Source organism: Meriones unguiculatus, chromosome 15, assembly GCF_030254825.1.
Source record: "Meriones unguiculatus strain TT.TT164.6M chromosome 15, Bangor_MerUng_6.1, whole genome shotgun sequence".
In the NCBI taxonomy this organism is placed as follows: domain Eukaryota; kingdom Metazoa; phylum Chordata; class Mammalia; order Rodentia; family Muridae; genus Meriones; species Meriones unguiculatus.
The window spans coordinates 43,943,336-43,963,143 of record NC_083362.1 but is presented as its reverse complement, the minus strand read 5'-3'; the positions used below and the strand labels follow the sequence as shown (position 1 = coordinate 43,963,143).

Below are 19,808 nucleotides of genomic sequence, written 5' to 3'. Positions count from 1 at the left end.
AAGAAGACAATGCAGCCAGTCCTGATGATGCCTGATAGGCTAGAGCCAGAAAGAAGGGGAGGAGGACCTCCCCATCAGTGGACTATGGGAGGGCCATAAAGGGAAAAGAGGGAGGGAAGGTGAGCCTGGGAGGAGATGAGGGAGGGGCTACAGGTGGGATACAATGTGAATACGTTGTATTAGATAAATAAATAAATTCAAGGAAAACAAACAAAAAATTGAACATAAAAAAAAGGTGCTGACAACTTCCCGGAGAGTATCAGAGGAGAAAGAGTCCACAGAATATTCTCCACAAGATGGAATAGATGCTACATATGAACGGAGCTTAAGGATGGATGGAATGAACTAGGGACTTCTAAAGACTATGTTTGACCCCAAAGCAAAGAAAAAAATTATGTATATTCTTTATGTTTTTGCCACCCAGCTTTATCACGTGTAAGTCATGGACTGATCCAAATGAAGTTTGAGACACCGAGGAAGCCTCCAGCTGGCTGATGTGAGGCAGCTCTTCTTTCTGTCAGTAGTGCTTACCCTTCCTCATATGGAATCACAACAACTCTTCTTCACTGTTAATCTCACGGTGGCTTCAGTGTAACAGGTAAAAACCATCAGGCAATCATTGCATCCTTGGGAATTTGTCTTCAAATGAACCCAGTCCTCTCCCCACACGTTCCTGGTTTTAGCCTGGTGAGTAAACTTATGATATATGGTCTGTGAAAATGGTGTGCTCTCTAACATTTTTACATAAGAAAAAAAAAACTTTGTTTTGTGGTTTGTTTGATTTTTTTTTTTTCAATAAATTCACAAGAAAAGAGAACAAGAGACCTGTTTTTGACATCTTTACTTTTTTGGTAGTGTGCAACAAGAACAGAGAATAAGAAAACTCAGAAAGAACACAGTAGCTATAGAGGATGTTGCTATTTGCAAAATTTCAACAATTATCTTCTCTAGGCTCCCCCAAATTAGCGTATTTGTTAATCAAATTAATTAAGAAGCTTTTCAAAATAAAAGCAATGTTTTAAATAAATATATTCTTTCATAACCATAGAACATTTAGTTCTGTTGGTGGTAATGAATAAACATTATATTTAAGAAGTTTATGAAGACATTAGGGTAAAATTATCTAGATAAAATTATGTACTCTAATTAGCCATTTGCTTGTGTTTTACTGTATGTTTTAAAATTATCCCATACATGCTGCCTAATTTGCTAGCTCCCAAATCTTCATAAAGATGTTATCTGACTTATAGAATTTGTCAGCTCAACATGATGGTATGATATTATTTTAACAATGTCTTTAAATTTAGTACCCTATATGAAATTTAATCCTTGCCAAGTACTTGTGTCTGCCCACAACTGATAATAGAAAATTAATCCCAAGCTCACACCTCAGGAGAAGAGGTCTTCCTACAAACCTTGAAATTTCACAAGTGAATGCCACTGTCAAATCAACAATCCTAGCTACAACAGATCATTTAGTGTGCTTCAGAGTACCGCCTGGTAGCTACCAATTTACTGTGTCGAGCTTTTCTACCAAAAGCACACGCTTAGTAAACACCTACAGAAACTTCCTAAATTTGATGTTGTATAGTAAATATTTTAATGATTTTGCTAAATGAAGAAATTAATTTATCTTTCCAGATTTCTAATTTTAAAAGATTTTTTATTCACTTTTATTTCTACTATAATTTTGAGGTTTTTTTTTAAATCTACATGTAATCTATGAAACACTTTTGCTTTGATAATTTGGTTTTCTTCAATGATAAGCTGTGCTAAGATCTCCAAAATTAAATGACAAAGGCAGAGAGACAAAACTAACCACGCAATGAGTTACAATAAATGTCCATTAGGATTCAGATTATCAGCTGTCTCCAAATGATGATCAAGATAAAAACTAAAACCAATAATACGACAGAGAACAGATTTTAACAGGGTCTCTCTCTCTCTCTCTCTCTCTCTCTCTCACACACACACACACACACACACACACACACATGCACACAGACAGCCACAGCTCAGAGTTTAAAACACTGTTACTAAAAGTTTTAACTTAGATAAATTAACTACAGGAAAATACTGACACTGTGAAAACATATGTTTATGTACAGCAGCCCATAGAGGGCATCATTTCTGTGAGCATTTGAAGAATGTAACAAAACAGAAAGACAAGAATGGGAAATCAGAGTCCCTGACAAGGGCATGTGCACTGCCCAGGTCACAACTTCCCATTCTCCTCGCTACTTTCCTTCTCCTCTATTGCTTCCAGGCTGCGCTTGCCCTTGGCCTCGGCCCCACTGCCAGGGCCTTTACTCAGTCCACAAGACAAACAGGCCAGCTGCATCTGCTTCATGTTCTCTATAGCTTCATTCTTGGCGTTCTTCAGCAGGTCTCCTTGTCCCTACAAATGGTAGAAACAGCAAAGAAGAACGTTATGGGCCAGGCTCATGCAGTGACATTGCTCTGTTTCTTGAGAGACGCCGACAAGGTATGAGACACACCCAGACTTAGGCGCTCACTTTTCCAGGGACATACCCAAAGTTCTTTTCCAGCAAGATGGGAGCCATTTTCTTGGCTCTTCAGTTCTGCAACCTCAGACCTAGCCCCCCAGCTCACTGCACGCTTGCTGGCCACGCTTTGGCATAGGAACCGCATCGGGACCTCGTGTGAATGCACTGAGAACACCGGGACCCCCCATCCCACAGTCTGAGAGTTGGTACGCTATCGCGGTTCCTGTCCAGTCAGACCGACACTTCCAGATTCTGACGAAAGCAAGGAAAGATGTTCTCCCACACAACTGAAAATTAAGCTGGCTCACCAGAGAAAACAGCACAAAGGAAAGCATCCGGTGGTGGACGGCACACAGCCTCACGCCTGCTGAGCTGCTCTAGGACTGGGTTATCTCCTCAGACCTCTGCTGGTGCATCGGTAGCTGGTGCATCGCTCTCCTGTGCTTTGCAGCATCCTGAGGACAAGGTTCCTGTCTTCCTCTCAAGGCACCACACACCCATCAAAACAAAGGGCGCACCAGGGTTGCTGGGACACGCTGGCTGTCGTTTGCATCAACGTGCCAGAAAAAAGTTTTTCCTGCTAGTTTTATTTTTGACTTGAATTTATTATATTACAGTGTTTAAGTGTGTGCACTGACACTGGCTCAGGGCCTGAAGGATGTCAGAAGTGTGCCGAAGTGGGCTGTGTTTCTGTGGCACACAGACAAAAGAGGAAGTAACTTCCCCCCCTCTCCTCCTATCCTCACACCAGTGTAGGCGACCATGACCCTGAAAAGCTGAGGGTGCAGGGGCTGCAAGAGCATTCTATGAAGCGCAGTCTCACTCGGAGAGATGACCATTGTCTGCCAGGCAACATATTCCACGATGGAATGCAACCTTTCTTTAATTTTATGGATGCCATTTTCTCGTGATGTATATAGACCACTTGCTTTTAAATGCCTGAAAATGTTCATTACCACAAACTACATAAAGTCAGTAGCTGACTCTGACTTAGCTGTTGCAGGGACAGCTAAGTCCTTTTGCTCATACCTCACAGTAAGCCGTGGCTCCACGTCGCCCAGGGTTTGTGCTAACATGAATTGACTTCAATAACCCCAAACATGGACCAGGATTTTAGAAGTATGCTTGGAGGATGGATGGGTGAAGCTTTCTTGTGAGGAGATAGGAATTACGAGGTTACAGGGCTGGCACAAGCTCACAGCCTCCTAAGGATGGACTATAGTCTTTCCTTCTAGGCCTAGGGCCCCTTCCAACACACCCTGAGACTAAGATCCTCAAAGGCAATAAGCAGAGACTGCAGGCAGAGGCCTGTCAGTTAGAGATGCATTTCCTGGGGGCAAGTGTTCACAGCATCCCTGGAAACTGGAAAAGTCTCTTAACAGCATGAATAATGAATGAAGCCTCTCTGGACCTGAATACTGAAGGCCCCTATAATTTATAGAATGAAATTATTAGGAAGTAAAGGTATTAGAACACATAAAGGACCTACTCTGTGCAGGTAATCTTTCATTCAGATGTCACAACCTCCCAGGAGATAGCTATTTTTATTAAGCTCAGTTTACCTACTGAAAAACAGAGCCCCCGTGTGACCACCTTTTCCTGAGTCACATCGCTCCTGGGTGTGGATCTACAGTTACTTCAAGGGTCCGTGGTCCTCACCACTTCAAGATATGGGCTCTTTCAAGAGTAAATCATACCCTCCCCAAAGTACAATGAAGTCACCTACTCATTGTTACCCACGGAACAACAGAGACAAAGAAAATGGCTGCCCATATGACCCTGACTGACAGACTCTGCAGATGGGATGTGGGACCAGAAATACAGGACAGAGTAAGAGCCCCCCAGGCAGGGACAAGTGTCAGAGTGCCTCCCACCAGTGGCAGTGTGGGCCACTTTCCCTTCTGTGAAGATAACTGGGACGTCTTTTGGCTTCCTCAAAGTTCTAAGAATGAAGAAAACAGGTTGAAAGGCTGTTTATGATTTAATGATCACAATAAACTGCTATAAATGATCTGAAAAGCACTTAAGCCTTTCTACTACCATTGTAAATAACCTGCAACTATTGTGTAATACGGACTTGGGGAGCATGTTTAAAATGCTTCTACAAGAGTCTGTTTGCAAGGGTGTGCATATTGATAGCATTTTTAAAAATGGAAAACTTTCTTTATTAAAAAGTCACACCTAAGATCATTTTCATAGTTTTGTTTGAAAGTCTTTAGACTTAGTTTGAAAATGATCATCAGTTCTAAAAGTAAACTGGTTTTTTGTTTTGTTTTGTTTTGTTTTTTTTGTAGTTGTAAGAGAGAAAAAAAAGAGAAACACACCAAGCTATCAGTCTTGGTGACATAAATGCATAACAAACACGCTCACATCCCTTTTCCTGCAGCAGGTTCTGAAGTGCATTTTAATCAGCCCACTGTCATTGCCCCAGTTTTGAGAGGTGGCATCCAAGCCTAAATGCCAGACCGTGCCAGTTCTGGTGAACAGAAGTCAGTCTCTCTAGAATACAATGGTCTATTGGAGAAAACAGTTTGTACCAGTGCACAAGAACACAGATACATCATGTCCTATAGACCCAGGCGACGGCACACACTAGCAGAGGAAACACACACACATACAAATTAAAATCAGTAGTGAATGAAGGAATAAAAATGAAAGGCTATGAAGAACTTGCATACAAGGGTTGGATTTACAGGAGCTAGGATTAGGGTATCTTTCTGTTCTGTGGCTCAAGAAACCATACAGTCTTTCTCTCTTGGAACTTCCCAATTAAGACATTGGAACTAGAAGAGCAATTTAGTTTCTTATTCTAGAAAATTTTACAGCGGTGATGTATGTTACTAAGGACCCTATTTCTCTGTAGTGATTCTTCCCAGTTTTTGCTCAGAAATTTCCCCTAACAAGGAATCTGCCCCTCTCTCCGTTCTGTCACAAACATCTCCGTCCTCATAGCATGTCCCTCAAGCTATATCAGGCAATTGACTCTTGAATAGTGTGTACTTAAGGCACATTCCACAAAGGCATTTTAAAGCATGTTTTGATGCTCCTCTCCTCAAGCAGAGGTCTTGGAGGGAGCGTGAAACAAAGAGGGTTTTATTTTCTTAGTGGCATATAAATTGAAACACTTCTTGTACACAAAAAAGAATCTGAGGCTGTCATGCATATAAAGCAAAATTAATGCACACACACAAAAAAATTCTCAACTTGAAAGAATGTCAAGCTGCCACTCCTGTCAGGAAGCCTGTGGGAATTCATAGCTCAGAGGGGAAGGTAAGAGTAGCATGGAGTCTCCCCAGCATACAATGCTGATGGGACACAAAGAACAGCCATGACAGGCATGTACCACTCCCTCGGCCTCCATGATTATTTGGCTTCTAAACATAAGGTTGCACAGCAGTTGCAACAAACTGAGAATGTACCAGTTGGAAACATGAAAAATCACAACACTTCATTGCAAGAAGTTGAAGCTAAAAACTAATGATAGTTAATACATATTTAAAAACAAACACTAGACATTCCTCGCCAAATTCTGTTAACTGCATAATGGCAATTAAAGTACATTGCCTAGAAATCAGGAAATATCCAACAGGATTTGGACTGTATCACAGCACTACCTCTTTAAATAATTCTGACAAGTTAGTCCTTATGATATCTAGGAAGATATCATACAATAATATCTTTCATACAATAATATCTCATAGGTTTGGGATTCATAAACAGATTGCAGTCAATAACATACTATCAGGACATCAAATAATAGCCAATGCCATATTGAAAACTGAGATACCAAGTATGAAGTGATGTCTCATTATCTCATGATACCACACCCATGAAAGGAAACAGAATTCTAACTACAAATCATAATATGTTTTTTATAATCTATTGGAAGATATTTAAGACTTTAGTGTTTTTTTTTCCTTCTTCTCTTACCAAAACCTGCAGTCTCCTCCAATGTTTCAGAATCTGGCAGAGTCACTCTCAGAAGCCATCACAGCTCTTCCACACCCACCCTTCCCGTGAGCGGCACCTCCCTTGTGAAGTCACTTCGTGAGAGCAGAGGAAAATACAGTGGCCAGTGCCTTTGTCACGTGTGAAGGAAATGTGTGGACTGTCTCAGGGCATACCACAAATATTCAAGGCAGCTGGCTGGGACTCTGGGAACAGAAAGAGCCGTACATGTACACAAAAACACACCCAAAGAAGTGAAGGTTATCTCTAAGCTGTGTGAGTATCTGAGTGTATACCCAGATACTCAATTTCAGGCAGATTTACTTCCTGATAGTCTTTCTATGGGAGAGAACAGATCCACAGCCAGGGATCCCATACCCACTAGACGCCACTGATGGAAAAGCTGCCCATAGAGACCAACATGACGTAGACAGTATGGTTTACTCCACCCACTATATGGTAGCTAGACAACGGTAGGCTTGCATGGCCATCACTGACTCGAAAGCTAAAGGTCAGGGAGTCTCCACATTATTTTAAAAGGTTAAAAGCCCAGGAGATGGGAGGAATTCTCAGAGTTAAAGGTTTAAGTGAGGGTACAGGGATTACGGAAAGGAGAGGGTAGAGTGTGGGTTAGCCAAAACTAAGGATACAGGAAGAAGTTTTAAAGCTAATTAAGAGATATAATACCGACAAAAATGAATTTGAACAGAGGTACCCTGCATGAGTAAGCAAACATGGGTTATACATTACAAGTTTTTATGCCTGGAGTTGAATCCCTCCCTAGTGGGGTATCAGGGAAGACCTGAAGCACCCCCAATAACACAGGCTATTGCCCCTGATCTTGGTTGCTGTGGTGCTTGAATGAAAATGTTCCCCATAGGTCTGTAGGGAGTGGCACTATTAGGAAGAATAGCTTTTTGGGAGTAGGCATGACTCTGTTCATTGAGGTCTGAGATGTTCAAGCCAAGCCCAGTCTTTCTCTCTCCCCCTTTCCTCTCTCTCTCTCTTCCTCTTCCTGTCTGTCTCTCTCTCCCCTCTTCCTCTTTCCCTCTCCCCCTCTCTCCCTCTCCCTCCCTCCCCCTTCTCTGTGTGTGTATTCTTGCTTGTCTGTCGATCCACATGTAGAACTCTCAGCTACCTCTCCAGCACCATGTCTGCCTGAATGCCACCATGCTTCCCACCGTGACAAAAACGGACTAAGCCCCTGAACTGTAAGGCAGCCCCAGTGAAATGTGTTTCTTTATAAGAGTTGCCGTGGCCACAGTGTCTCTTCACAGCAACAGAAACCCTACAACAGTTACCCACCATAAGTAGATGGTAACACCCTGAAGACACTGCTCACTTTTGGGCACAAAGAAAACAACCTCCAGATCATAGTGCCAGAAAGTGCTCTGTGTTGTTGGGGAAGAAAAGACATCAGTAGTCTCACCAAGTGGTGGACTCTGCACGCTGTAATACTGGCCCTCCTGTGAGATGTGTGCACGGGGAGAAGCCCTGTGGACTATCCTACTGTTGCTACTTTGCTAAATGCTCACGCTGCCAAACTGCATTCTAAATATTTATGTTTACCCCACACATTTGTGCTGCTACCGCTCTGGTCAGAATTAATGCAGAGACTAAAGAATGAGTCAAAATATGAAGCATAAATAGATGAGTGATCAACAGCCGGTGCATCATCCATTTCCACACCGCCCAGCCAAGGCTCGGAAACATCCTGGAATAATGGACAGAAAGAACACGAGAGCCGGCGGATGGGAGGAAGAGCTGTGAAATGCAGGTGTCTGAACATGATGTGACGCTAAGCACATCAACTCACAGCAGCTGTCATCACCTGCACATGAGGCACACAAGATAAAGCCTGTCAAAATTCCTGCATGGGGAGACGTGGAACTATTGGCATCTGACGGCTCCCGGGAGAAGTCAACTCTCATTTGGAGACATGGCTGCTGGGAGGTTGCTCATGTCCATGTGCATAAGCATAGCATGAATTGCACTAAAGGGGTTAATGGTAATGTGAACTGGGAGGACACGAAGTTGAGAGGGAGGTGGGAGGTGCGACTATGAAAGTTGGAGGGAGGTAATGGTGGATGGATGCAAACAAAATATTTTATAAACTATATGAACTTTATAAAAAATAAAAACTAGCATTAAAAAATAAGCCAAAACCCCTTTATCAACATCCTTCACTTGAGAAACTAAAACAGCATCCCAAGTATGTTGCTGTATTTGGAATATTGCATGAAACTATTTAAACATGGTCTGGGATTGTTGCACCACAGAATGACATTTTAACTGTGTAGGGAATAAAGATGTTTACAAGGGCTACAGGGTGCACAGGACTGCTTATTAGAATATGCATCACTTGATTGCAATAATAATTGAAAGGTCTTATTTAAGTTATCAGTGTTCAGATCACTTTTGGGAAAAATGGCAATGTATAATTTAGAGACATTCTACTTGTCACTGAAAAAGTTCAAATACATGTGAGGCCCTTGTTCCATACATATCGTCATGACAAGAAGAATGCTGAATTTTTAATTTCAGGGGGTTTTGGAGAACTATAGATTGATCACAGTGAGCATGTGTGCTTTCAGTTTCCGCTCAACACAGCTTTGGCTGTGGCTCTTCTGAACTCTGAGCCCCAAACAAACAAAACATCGCTTTTTAAACTGTTATGCTAAACTACAATTTACATACTTTATAAAACAAAAAGATAGTTCCATTGTGCACGCTCATCGATCCATTAGAATTTTAGATTTTTTTAATTGATTTTCTTTGACAATTTCACATGTATATAATACATGCTGATTACTCTCATCATCCCATAGCTTCTTTTACCTTCCTCCTACCCTGCCTATTTCCCTTCTCTATAAATCTCTGTCTCATATTCTTGTCTATTCATTTTATTTTGTGACCAACAGAGGGCTATCTGTATGACCATGGATTTAAACTATATTACTGGAGTCTGCTTGGCTTGGCTGTAGATATACAAACAAAGAGAATGACTTCCCCTCTCCCGGATTCAATAGCCAACAGTTTAAGTAAGTAGCGGGGGCCCGTGAGCTCTTTCCCCAAGACTGCTGACTGTTCTTGCCTGGCTAGCAACCCAGCTGCTTTGAGTTCATGACTGCAATGGTTATGTTATGCCAAGGTGATGGCATTTAACAGCCATTTCCCCCATATTCTAGCTCTCACCTTTCTTTTATCCCCCATTTCACAATGTTCTTTGAAACTTAGAATATTTTATTTAGGGCTGGGTCTTCAACAACTACTTATTCTCAGAATCTTGGATATCCATAGTCTCTGTATTTACTAACGTTCACTAAAAAGAGAAGATCCTCTGATTAAAGCTGAGAGTAGCTTTTGTCATGGGTGTAAACAAAGACAATGGGAAGAAAATTTGGTGCCTTGTGAATTTTGTTAAACAACAGTAGCAAGCTCTTCACTTAGGCCTATGAACTGCCTAGGCATGGGTTGCTGGCTGCGTTTACAGCACTACTCAGAGGACTCAGTTGGTGGTTCAGGCCTCAAATCCAACCAGAAGATAGCTGGTTGCACCCATAACAGTTGTGCTACTGTTTTATATCTGGGCATATCTTGCCTGGAAGGTTGACTTTATAATTCACAGAGTTTGTAGCTGGATAAGGCCACTGATGCCCTTTCTCACCCACGTGTCTGCATTTACCTTCTCCCACTTTGAACATTAACCGGTAGAGAGGACAATTCCAGCTCCAGTCCAGCCTGCAGCTGAGCTATGTGGTGGTGTCTTTAGCGATAGGGTCTACTCTCTAGTCCTGGTTGACAGCAGCAGAAATTACTAGAGCCTGCATTGTTTGGGGGCCTCTGAAGCCCCCCTTGACCAACAGCTCCTGAGGAAAACTCCCACACCTGTCACCACAAGGTTGTTTAGTAGAGTGCTGTTGCAGGTGTGGGATTATCTACCTATGCGGGTTTCCCCTATGTCTCTGTTTCACTTGCTCAGTAAGTAATGCAATACTTTACTGTCAAGAGTAACAGTGCTGTCCACTTCCTAATATATGAGGAAATTACTTACATTTTACTCCAGTCATTTACTCCAGCCCCAGGAAGTCCAATACCCTCTTCTGGCCTCCATAGGCACTGATACACATGGCACACAGACATATATGCAGGTAAAACAACTTCAAAAATAAAACTAAAATAAATCTTTAAGAAGATACCATCCTAAATCCTAATAGATCAGTTCCAAAGAGATCATTAAAGAACTCGGTTCCTAACGGACATCAACTAAGACTCTGAAGGACTCTATTAATGTGAGGGACTCATCATTTAATTCTCAGAGATGATTCCTCCTTGTAATAGCAATGAGCCCAGGTACCTCCCATGCAAGTTGGTCTGCAAAGATGGCGGCTCACAAAATTTGAGAAGAACCAGAACTCCGAGAAGGATGAACCTTGAGAGCTAAAGACATTTTGACAGTGACACAAAGAATCCAGTGAAGCTTGGGAAGATGGCCCCACGAATAAAATCAGGATTGCAACACTACTCTATCCTGGAAAAGAGCCAGGCTGTTTTTTAAGAGGTACCCGCACGAATGTGGAAGCTTTATTTGGGGATCCCCAGGATGAGTCATCCTCCTTCACCTCCAGTAACTGACTGTCTCATCACTTCAAGGCTACAGAATTCTGTGATATGCAGAAGGGTTGCTTACTCCACAGTAAAGGTTTTTTTAAACCGCTATTTAAAAAAAAAAAAAAAAAAAAAAAAAAAAAACAGGAGAAAGCAAAAATGAACTGAAGGCGTCTGTCAGCAAAAGGGGTTAATGGTGAACAGCACTGTCTGTGACAGACCTGCTATCGTTCTCTAGATTCCCTGTGATGGGTTCCTTCAAGGGTGCAACATTTGAAAGGCCATCTGGGTGCTGTGGGCAATGATTGCAAGCCTAATCCACTTACAGAAAATGTCAACAAAATTGCTTCACCACCACTGAGCTGAATAATAGAAAAACCTAAGCTAAACTTGAAAAATGTGATTCTGAAAGCTTTATGAATTTCAGTTCCCAGTGTTAAAGAATCCTTGCCACTGTTTTCACAAAAGAACCATTCAGCAGGATGACGGAAGGCAAGGCTTGTTGATTCCTCTACTCTGCCTTGCGTGCTTATGCTCTCCACCTCTAGGTTAACAGAGCTAATAAGAAAAGATAGAAGATTGACATTCACCTCTGCATTGGTGCTAAAGTAACTTCCTGCATTTCAAATAAAAATTCAACAAACCAGCATTCTTCATTCTTGCAATGTTCTAATATCTCAAAGGACCTTCCACTGGGGGAAAAAATGACCTTGAAATCTAAGTTCATCATTCCTTGTATTTGCCATCAGACAGCACTGAAAGACCTGGCGAAGCCACCACTGCAGAAGCTTCAAACCGTTTCCATCTCCAAAGACTCACCCATAACAACTTGAAAGATGTAGGATGCTCCAAAGGTCCTGGCAGACAAGAGCTGGAGCGGTCCTTACTAACATTAGAAGAGCATGTTTCTAAAGTGCAATCTGATATTTTCTGCGTAAGGTTTCTTTTTGAGAAGTTTCTAATTACAAGGCTCCAATTAGTGATTACTTGGTTGATCATCAAAGGCAATTTTGATAGAATAAGAGTGCAGGCGTAAAACCAACAGCCCGCAGCAAAGGTGAACTGACCTCAAAACAGCTTCAGCTGCTCTGCCCCAAGCTGTGCCCACAGATGTCAAAAGCAAACAGGTTTTTCTAACACTGAACCCCTTGTTCTGCAACTCCAAAGACAGCTGCCATGCCACTTTCCGGTGTTGGCACCCTACCACCCCATTACTGTGTCTGGTCTACACGTGTCCTTTCACCAAGGACATTCACTCTTTAGTCTCTGCTACTAATGTTTAAGTAGGCTGGATATGAGCATCTGTAGCCCAGGCCTATTCCCAGAACTGGAAAGCACCCGTTCCTGCTGGCCCGAGTCCCAGTTCTGTGTAAACTGGAGGGAAGGGTTGCCAAGAAGACTCGCCAGAGGGCTGACTGCAATATACTGTCTACCCAGCGAGTGAGGCTGGTGAAGCTCCTGGTGTGTGTTCTGCCTCTTCATCCTAACCAAGCTGAGTCTATGGCCAACTCGGCCTCCACAGCCATGGCTGATTGGAGAACTGGTCCGTTATGAATGTTTATTCTGTTGTCTCAAATCCATCATAGCATTTGATTAAACACCAAACCAATGGCTGCTCCACGGGAAGGCCTATACCTCTTCTCCACAAGGCTGACATCCTCTCAAGTTAGGGCTCTCACACTCAAGCTGCCCTCAACACAAACTGATACATCAGGAGTCTGTTCGTGCTGAATGTTTTTAACGCCCTACATAGGTAGGAGGGAGGTCTAGCAACTTTACTTTCCATTTACTTTCCAGTTGTTCATTCCGGGTCACACTGGCTTGACAAGTCACCACATATGTCAACACCACTCTACACATCTCTCTACAGACACAATACTTCTACTGATTAATATCCATGGAATGGACCTTAATATTCATACACTGTTAACATCTGCTGTACAGCACACACCGACTCAGCCTAAGCATCCCAGAAAAACTTTCACGCTGTTGATTTTTTTAACCGAGAGCCCAAACCAAAGTTCACATAACCCTAACACCTTTGAAGAGAATGCCTCCATCCTCAGTGGCCTCGGTGAAAGCAGAAGTGACAGACAGACACTGTTGTGAGAAATGGCAAGGCCACAGCAGCGAGCAAGCGCCATCTCCAAGGAGACTTATGTTCCCCAGTCTCACTCCTGCTGACTTTATGGAATTCGCACCACTAACTCATATATATGTGTCAAAACATTTCTTCTAAATGTCAAATAACATCATTTTTACCTTTTTATTTTTAAATCAACTTTATAAATGTATATGCCTGGGGGGGACAAAACCCACCATACATTCACAAAACCTACAGTTTTGTGTCATTCCATCGCCTCCCTGATCCTTCCTTCTATCTGGGCTTCAGATTTCTTCCCAGAATAGATTACTGTGAAAATGGAGCTAGTGGAAGCAGTGCGGAATGTTCTGCTCTTTGACAAGACAGTAGCTGATATTCCTTAGAACTTGATATGTGAACTAAGAAAACAAAGAAAAGAGTTAGAAGAACTTTCAGTTACTCTTGTAGAAAATCAGGAACTCTCTGACAAGGTTTGATGATACCTTCTGTAACCATGGATCCATAATAAACAAAGCAACCCACGACCCCTCATCTTTAACCTCTTCAGAGTACTCCTGAGTGCCAATGTTATGGGTGTTTTCAAAAGCCACATAAAATCATATAATTTTAAATCTAATCAAAATTACACATAATACACAAATGCACGCATGTATATTTTAAAAATATATGTTAATATGTATGTATATAGTTTAAATGAAGTTATGTCATTTGGAGCCATAATGCCACCCTCAAGAGCCATACACTATCTAAAACTCCAGGACCAAGCATGAAAATCCTCCTTTTGGGTGTTTGTCCAGGTAGTCCAAGAAACTCCCAGAACAAGAAGCGATTGCTGCTCTTGGTTACCTCCAGAAGGCGCTATGGCTGAAGACACCACAGACACAGGATTTAGAGGACTTAAGCTTAATCTGACCTGAAATCTCTCCCTCCATGAGGACTAGCTTCCCTGGTATTAAGAGGTGTGAGGTAAACTGCCAATGGAGGAAAACATCCAACAGTCCTACCCGACTGGGAGGCCTGTGAATCACAACAATGATCCGCACGGCAAGAGTTCCTAAAGGTGCAATAGCGGCGCTTTTATCTTGGCAGTAACCAACAGCTATCTAATTGGACCTACGGCATACTCAACAGGAGGGAAAGGGTGCCAGGCACTATAAATCTAGCCAATCACCGCCGGCTGGTGGGATCACAGATGTCAAAGGAGAGCCTCCTACCGCCACCTTCCTAAGCCAGTGTAAGGTCCGACTGTATTCTGAACACCCACAGTAACTGTAGCTCTCAGCCTACATCAAAGAACATTCTTTTCTCAGAGGACAGACAAAAAGCCTTCAGTGAAAGCCACAACACAGTCAAAATGCAGAAAACAAGCCTGGGGAATACCCAACTCCAGTATATATACTTACAACACCTTTCCTGCACCTGAGAACATTGAAGAATGAGAAACTGATGGTAAGAGCCAGAGAAGCAGAAAATCTGCTACAGGATTGTGTCTTCCAGATACGACGGGGAAGCTATACCCATGAAATGTCAGCAATACAGCTGCCTAAATGAGACATAAATAACTCCAACACCAGATTGATAACCCAGTGTAGGATGTCTCACCCCTGGACAAAGAGCTACAGTCACTTAACCGCTGCTGAGAGAGGGAGAATGAGCCTTTCCTAGAGGGGAGTCCCTAACCAGTTATCCAATCTCAAGTCGCCAGTGATGCTAAACAGACTCAGCAGGTGGCATTTACACACTTATTCACCCAAATGTCTGGATCTATACATAAAAATAACAATTAAAGAACAAGAAGACTGAATTTGAAAGGGAATGTGGGGGTTAACGTGGGGGGTCCTGAAGGGAGGCGAAGGGGGGAAACAATGTAATTCTATTCTAATTAAGTAAAAAGAAGAAAGAAAGCAGCACAAACTGACCTGGAGCTGAGGTGTACTGCCTCTCTGAACACATCCGCTCTGGCCAGATCAGTAACTGGGCCAGTGAGCTGCGAGATGGCCGAACACCAGGTAAGAATCAGGAAAACCAACTTTAACCCTTTCAGAGACTGGAAGTGGGACGTTCAAAGAGCCTTAGCCAGGTGTCACGTGAAAGAGCTACACAAAATTAAAGAGCGAGAGAAAGATGCAGAGCCAAACCTTCCTAAAGGCCACAGACCCAGAAAGACATCCAAGGACTTCCCCTCCCAAGGGAGAGGAAAAGAGCTCAGCTCGCCGTGGCCTGTTCACAGAGTGAGGGGCCTCCAGGCTCCACCCAGAAGATGCGCTCAGTGCCTCTGCTAAAGAACTCAAAAAAGTAGTCTGTGTTCCTGTAATTCAAGGAAAACTGTGCTAGGTGGGAAGGGACAAGCCTGCTGCTTTTTTGCTCTCACCACTTGCCTAGTCAATAACAATGGGAAAATTAGCTTTGAACTATGCTGCTGTCGCACTGTACGGCTTCCCAGGCACCTCGCAGAGAAAAACCAACATATTGAAAAGGAAAGAATGGAGCTGTGCCTGCTGGCAGCTCTGGGAAGAACGAGTAATACTTTCTGAATTGGCTAAGTGACCTTAAAAATGCCACTAGCTCTCCTTCTCTGGGAAACACGGGATTTAATGAGAGCTTCTCTGAGCTCGCCTGACATCCTAAAAGTTTATTAATTAGAACTTGGTCTGAACGTGCTGCATTGAGATTTACTTAATTGTGTGAAACAGAAAAGAGCACCGAGTGAAGAGGGAGATAAGAAAGTAATTAAGCGGGGAGGAACAGGATCTCTTGGGAACTCAGAGCAAGGACACATGCTTGAGTGTGGAGCGGCCAGTGAAGGCATCCTGAAGACGTGATGACTGAAGCTCAGGGGAGGAGGCATGGAGGGTAGGGTGGGCCCCCTGTGACTATGAGTACGAGACCTATGCGTGTGTGAAAGTTGGGCAGAAGTGTCTCTCACTTATCTGGCTAAAGTGGCAGCCAACAGCCATAATGGTTCTCTTGCCTCTGAGCTGCTGGGATTACAGGTTCCCACCTCCAGGCCTGGCTTTTTTACAGATCTTTGCTCATGCTCGTAGCAAGCATTTTCCTGGCTTGAAAAGAGGCCGAGGCTGTAAGGTGGCCATGCCATTTTTATATCTAGGAAAGTTTCCCCATCTGCTGTGCTATTTAAGGGGCAGGGACATATAAGAAAGAGGAGAATTAACAAATGCATGGCAAGGAAAGGCAGCCACGATGGTGGGGGCTGAGGGAAGAGACAGCTCTTAAAGGGATGTCCAGGAGGCTGGTCCAACAGGACCTGGATCAGCAAAAGGTCTCCCCCTCAAAAACCCAGTTTCCTGCCTGGGATAATTAGGGTTCGCTGGTTCGTTGAGGTAAGAATCTGACAGGCTCCACCGGAGCAGGCAGGAGAGGCATTGGCTCTGTGGGAATGAGTGGGATCATCCAGAAATAAGCAGAGATACCTCAGCAACAGAGCCACATGAGCTGACAGCACAGAGAGGATCAAAACCGTCTGAACGACACTTGAGAGAGAGAGAGGTGAAGAGATCCAATCCAGGATTGGATTTAACAGGAAGGGAAGAGTGAAGGAGACCTGCAAAGGCTTCTGAGAAGACAGCCTTAGATGCAGTAAGGAGACAGGAGCAGCATGTAACAGCGAGGACGAGGAGAAGCTCCCAAGCAGTCAAATAAAAGAAAAGCTGAGAAGTGTTTGAGGTACTTCACAATGAGGTTTTGCTGACCTTGGAGAGAATCATTTAACGGCCTGTCGGGAAGGAAGACAGATTAAAGCTGGTTTAGAATGAGTGGGAGGGAAGGAGGTGGATTCGGCATGTATAAACGACTTTGTCACTGAAGTTTGGATGTGGATGAAGACAGGAAAAACGCTAGAGGGGCCAAGTTCGTTTCTAAGAGTATTTCATATGTATGAGAAGTACACATAAATTCAGTTAAGCTGAACAATGGGTAACTAAACAATGAACTGTGAAAGGAAAAAGGCAAAATATGAAACAGAGTGCAGACAAGCCTAAACTTGAGGGCTATTTCTCAAGCTCGATTTATCCCAGCATCCTCATGTCTATTTTCTCCTTATTTCAGAATTCCTTACCTGTGTGAGGAAAACCTATTCAGGAAATAAAAATATGAGGCACGTTAATTTGAGTATCTGTAAATATACCTAAAGTTAAAAGTTTATAAAAGAGATTCCTTACGCCGGTGCACAGCTACTGCCATACAATGGGAAATTTTCACATTGTCCAGCAGGGGGCACCCCTGCTTCGAGCTTGGGTAGAAAGAGTGACTGTCCACGCACCACGTGCTTCAGGGATTATTAACATCCTTAGGAAGCCATTTAGTTCATGCCTCTGCTTCCATGTAGAGCTGCAAACAAATTCTGATAGCTTTCGGAGCCATCCAACACAATGGTGTATCCCTAACCTGCATAAGCCGACATTGCCGTTCTAAGTGAACACGCTGGTCACAGACCTCAGTGGAAGATGGTCTTAGCAAACTCTGAAACTGTCATGCATCTCCAAAGGCCTGTCATTTTATTTTCCACCATGATGCAACACACACACACACACACACACACACACACACACAAACATACATATACTTTTTCCAATATTAGTTAAAACCGGTTTTCTCGTCTGTCAGTCGGCTCAGGAAATGATTCCGTATTTTTAACTTGCTAATAGTGAAAAATGAATGTTTGAAACTTAGGTTTATAAGCCGAGCTACATAACAAGACCAGTGTGCAGTAGAGATGTCAAGGGCCTCTCCCTGTGGTCAAGGACAGCAACATTTTTGATCTCTTACTCTCCTCTTTCTTCCCTTTCTGAAAATTTATAATCTTAGGTTTACTTCCTTTTTAAGGATTCGTCTGGAGAAGTTGTGAGGAGCAGCCAAAGGAAGAGTGTGCAGAGAGAGAGAGAGGGCCAGGAGTAAGAACGGCTACCTGTAGAATTACAGGAGGACCACCATAGTTGAAGCACACCGCGAAGATGAAAACCACCAGGCGAAAAGGTGAGCACATCATTAAAGGGCATTCCTCACTTACTAAGAGGCAACAGCCCTTCTAGGAACAAATTTAAGGCACTGGGCACACCTCCCTCCACAGGATTCTGTAGCTCTGTTACCTAGGGACTCGGGGCGCTGCAGGCATGCCTGGGAATTATGTTTATGGGCATGTGCGCACTCTATGAGGCCGTGTTTGCAGGGCTGCCTAAGTGAACCAACGTTGATGGAGCACCCCAAACAGTCTAGGGCGGGATCCCCTGAGCCACTCTAACTTTCCGTGGTCACCTATTCAAGCTGACACCTGCCAGAAGACATCTCAAAGCTAGCAAGGAACCAGTGGATCTGGGCAGCATCTCAGCTCCCTTCAAAGGGCGAGCTTGAGAGGGGGAGGGAAAACAGCCCCTACTCCATACAACACAGTATTTTTCCTAATCCGTGGCCTTTTAAGTGTACCTTTTAATAAATAAATGCTAATCTCAAGGGCATTAGGCCACCACGGCCACTTTTCTTAGCCTACGCCCATAGATTGTTGTTTTGTTTTGTTTTGTTTTGTTTTGGTTTGTTTTGTTTTGGTTTGGTTTGGTTTGGTTTGGTTTGGTTTGTGCTTGGAACACACGCAGATTGACCCACAATGTATTCGCATGCAGTGCTATGCCACTTTAAAGTGAAAGTCTCCAACTTTATTCAGCTCCCCATCTACGCATATACATGGCATTTATTTTACGGAGTAGGGGAAATACAAAGACTTCCTTAGCAGGAACAAACTTCTTAAAACATATACAAAGAACAGACTCTAATTGCAAAACCTCAATATTCCGACTACTAAAAGAAATGGAAATGTGTTTCTATTTTAAGATCAAGCCTCGTTCATCATTCTGAAGGCCAGAGGAAGATGAGATTCAGACTGGGACCTGCTGACAAGAGTGTGCCAGGTCGGTAGCTATGCCCAACTTCACCATCTAAGGAATTAACAGTTCAGGGATCTCTCTTTGTCCTTTAGAATTCTGGTGTTGCTCAACAGCCAAGACAGTGTTCTCAGGGAAAGTCTGCTGCCCGTAATGCAAGAACGAGAATCTCATTTAACCTGAATGAGGCACTGCACATTTCAATAGACACTTGTGGCTAGCATTTACTGGACGGCAGAGAGGGCGGCGCCAACCTCCAGCCAGGGTGTGAATGAAGCAACAGAGTTTTCGCTTCAGCCTCTTTACTATGGTAACCTCCACCCACGGCTGCTGCACTTCCATAGGCAACGGTGCTGCGCTCTGACACCCACCTCTCCCACGTGAACGAAAGTCCCGTGTGCAGCAGCTGCGCACTTTCTATGTTAGAGCCCACTGTATGGCCTCGGAGAAACTTTACCTCTTTAAGGGTCCTCCTTCTGAAACCGGTCACAGTCTGAGGTGCCGCCATTAGGATGAGAACACATAAACCTCTGGTGACAGCACCCAGTCTGTGACATCACCCCCTCTCCTCTAGTCACACGCTATCTACATGCAACCACACTGCACTCCTTTTTTCACTTAGAGCAAGGCTGCCTACTAGACTGTGCAAGCAAGCCCGGCCTGGCCCTCTGAACACGGGCGCCTCCTTCTCTGCATTTGCACATCCGGGTTTTAAGAGCTCAGTCCAATGATACCGTGTAGCTTTTCAGT

At 43.5% G+C, this 19,808-nt stretch overlaps 1 protein-coding gene across 3 annotated transcripts in view; it reads right to left on the bottom strand.

Annotated features, from left to right (window-relative positions):
* Positions 1-826: 826 nt before the first annotated feature.
* The window catches only part of Plcl1 (phospholipase C like 1 (inactive)), a 307,260-nt gene continuing 288,278 nt past the window's right edge, over positions 827-19,808 (bottom strand). For all 3 annotated transcript variants that reach the window (XM_060368372.1, XM_060368373.1, XM_021651015.2), the window contains exon 6: positions 827-2,398. In XM_060368372.1, the coding sequence (XP_060224355.1) occupies positions 2,216-2,398 (183 nt within the window). In that variant the 3' untranslated portion in view covers positions 827-2,215. The remainder of the gene's footprint in view (positions 2,399-19,808) is intronic.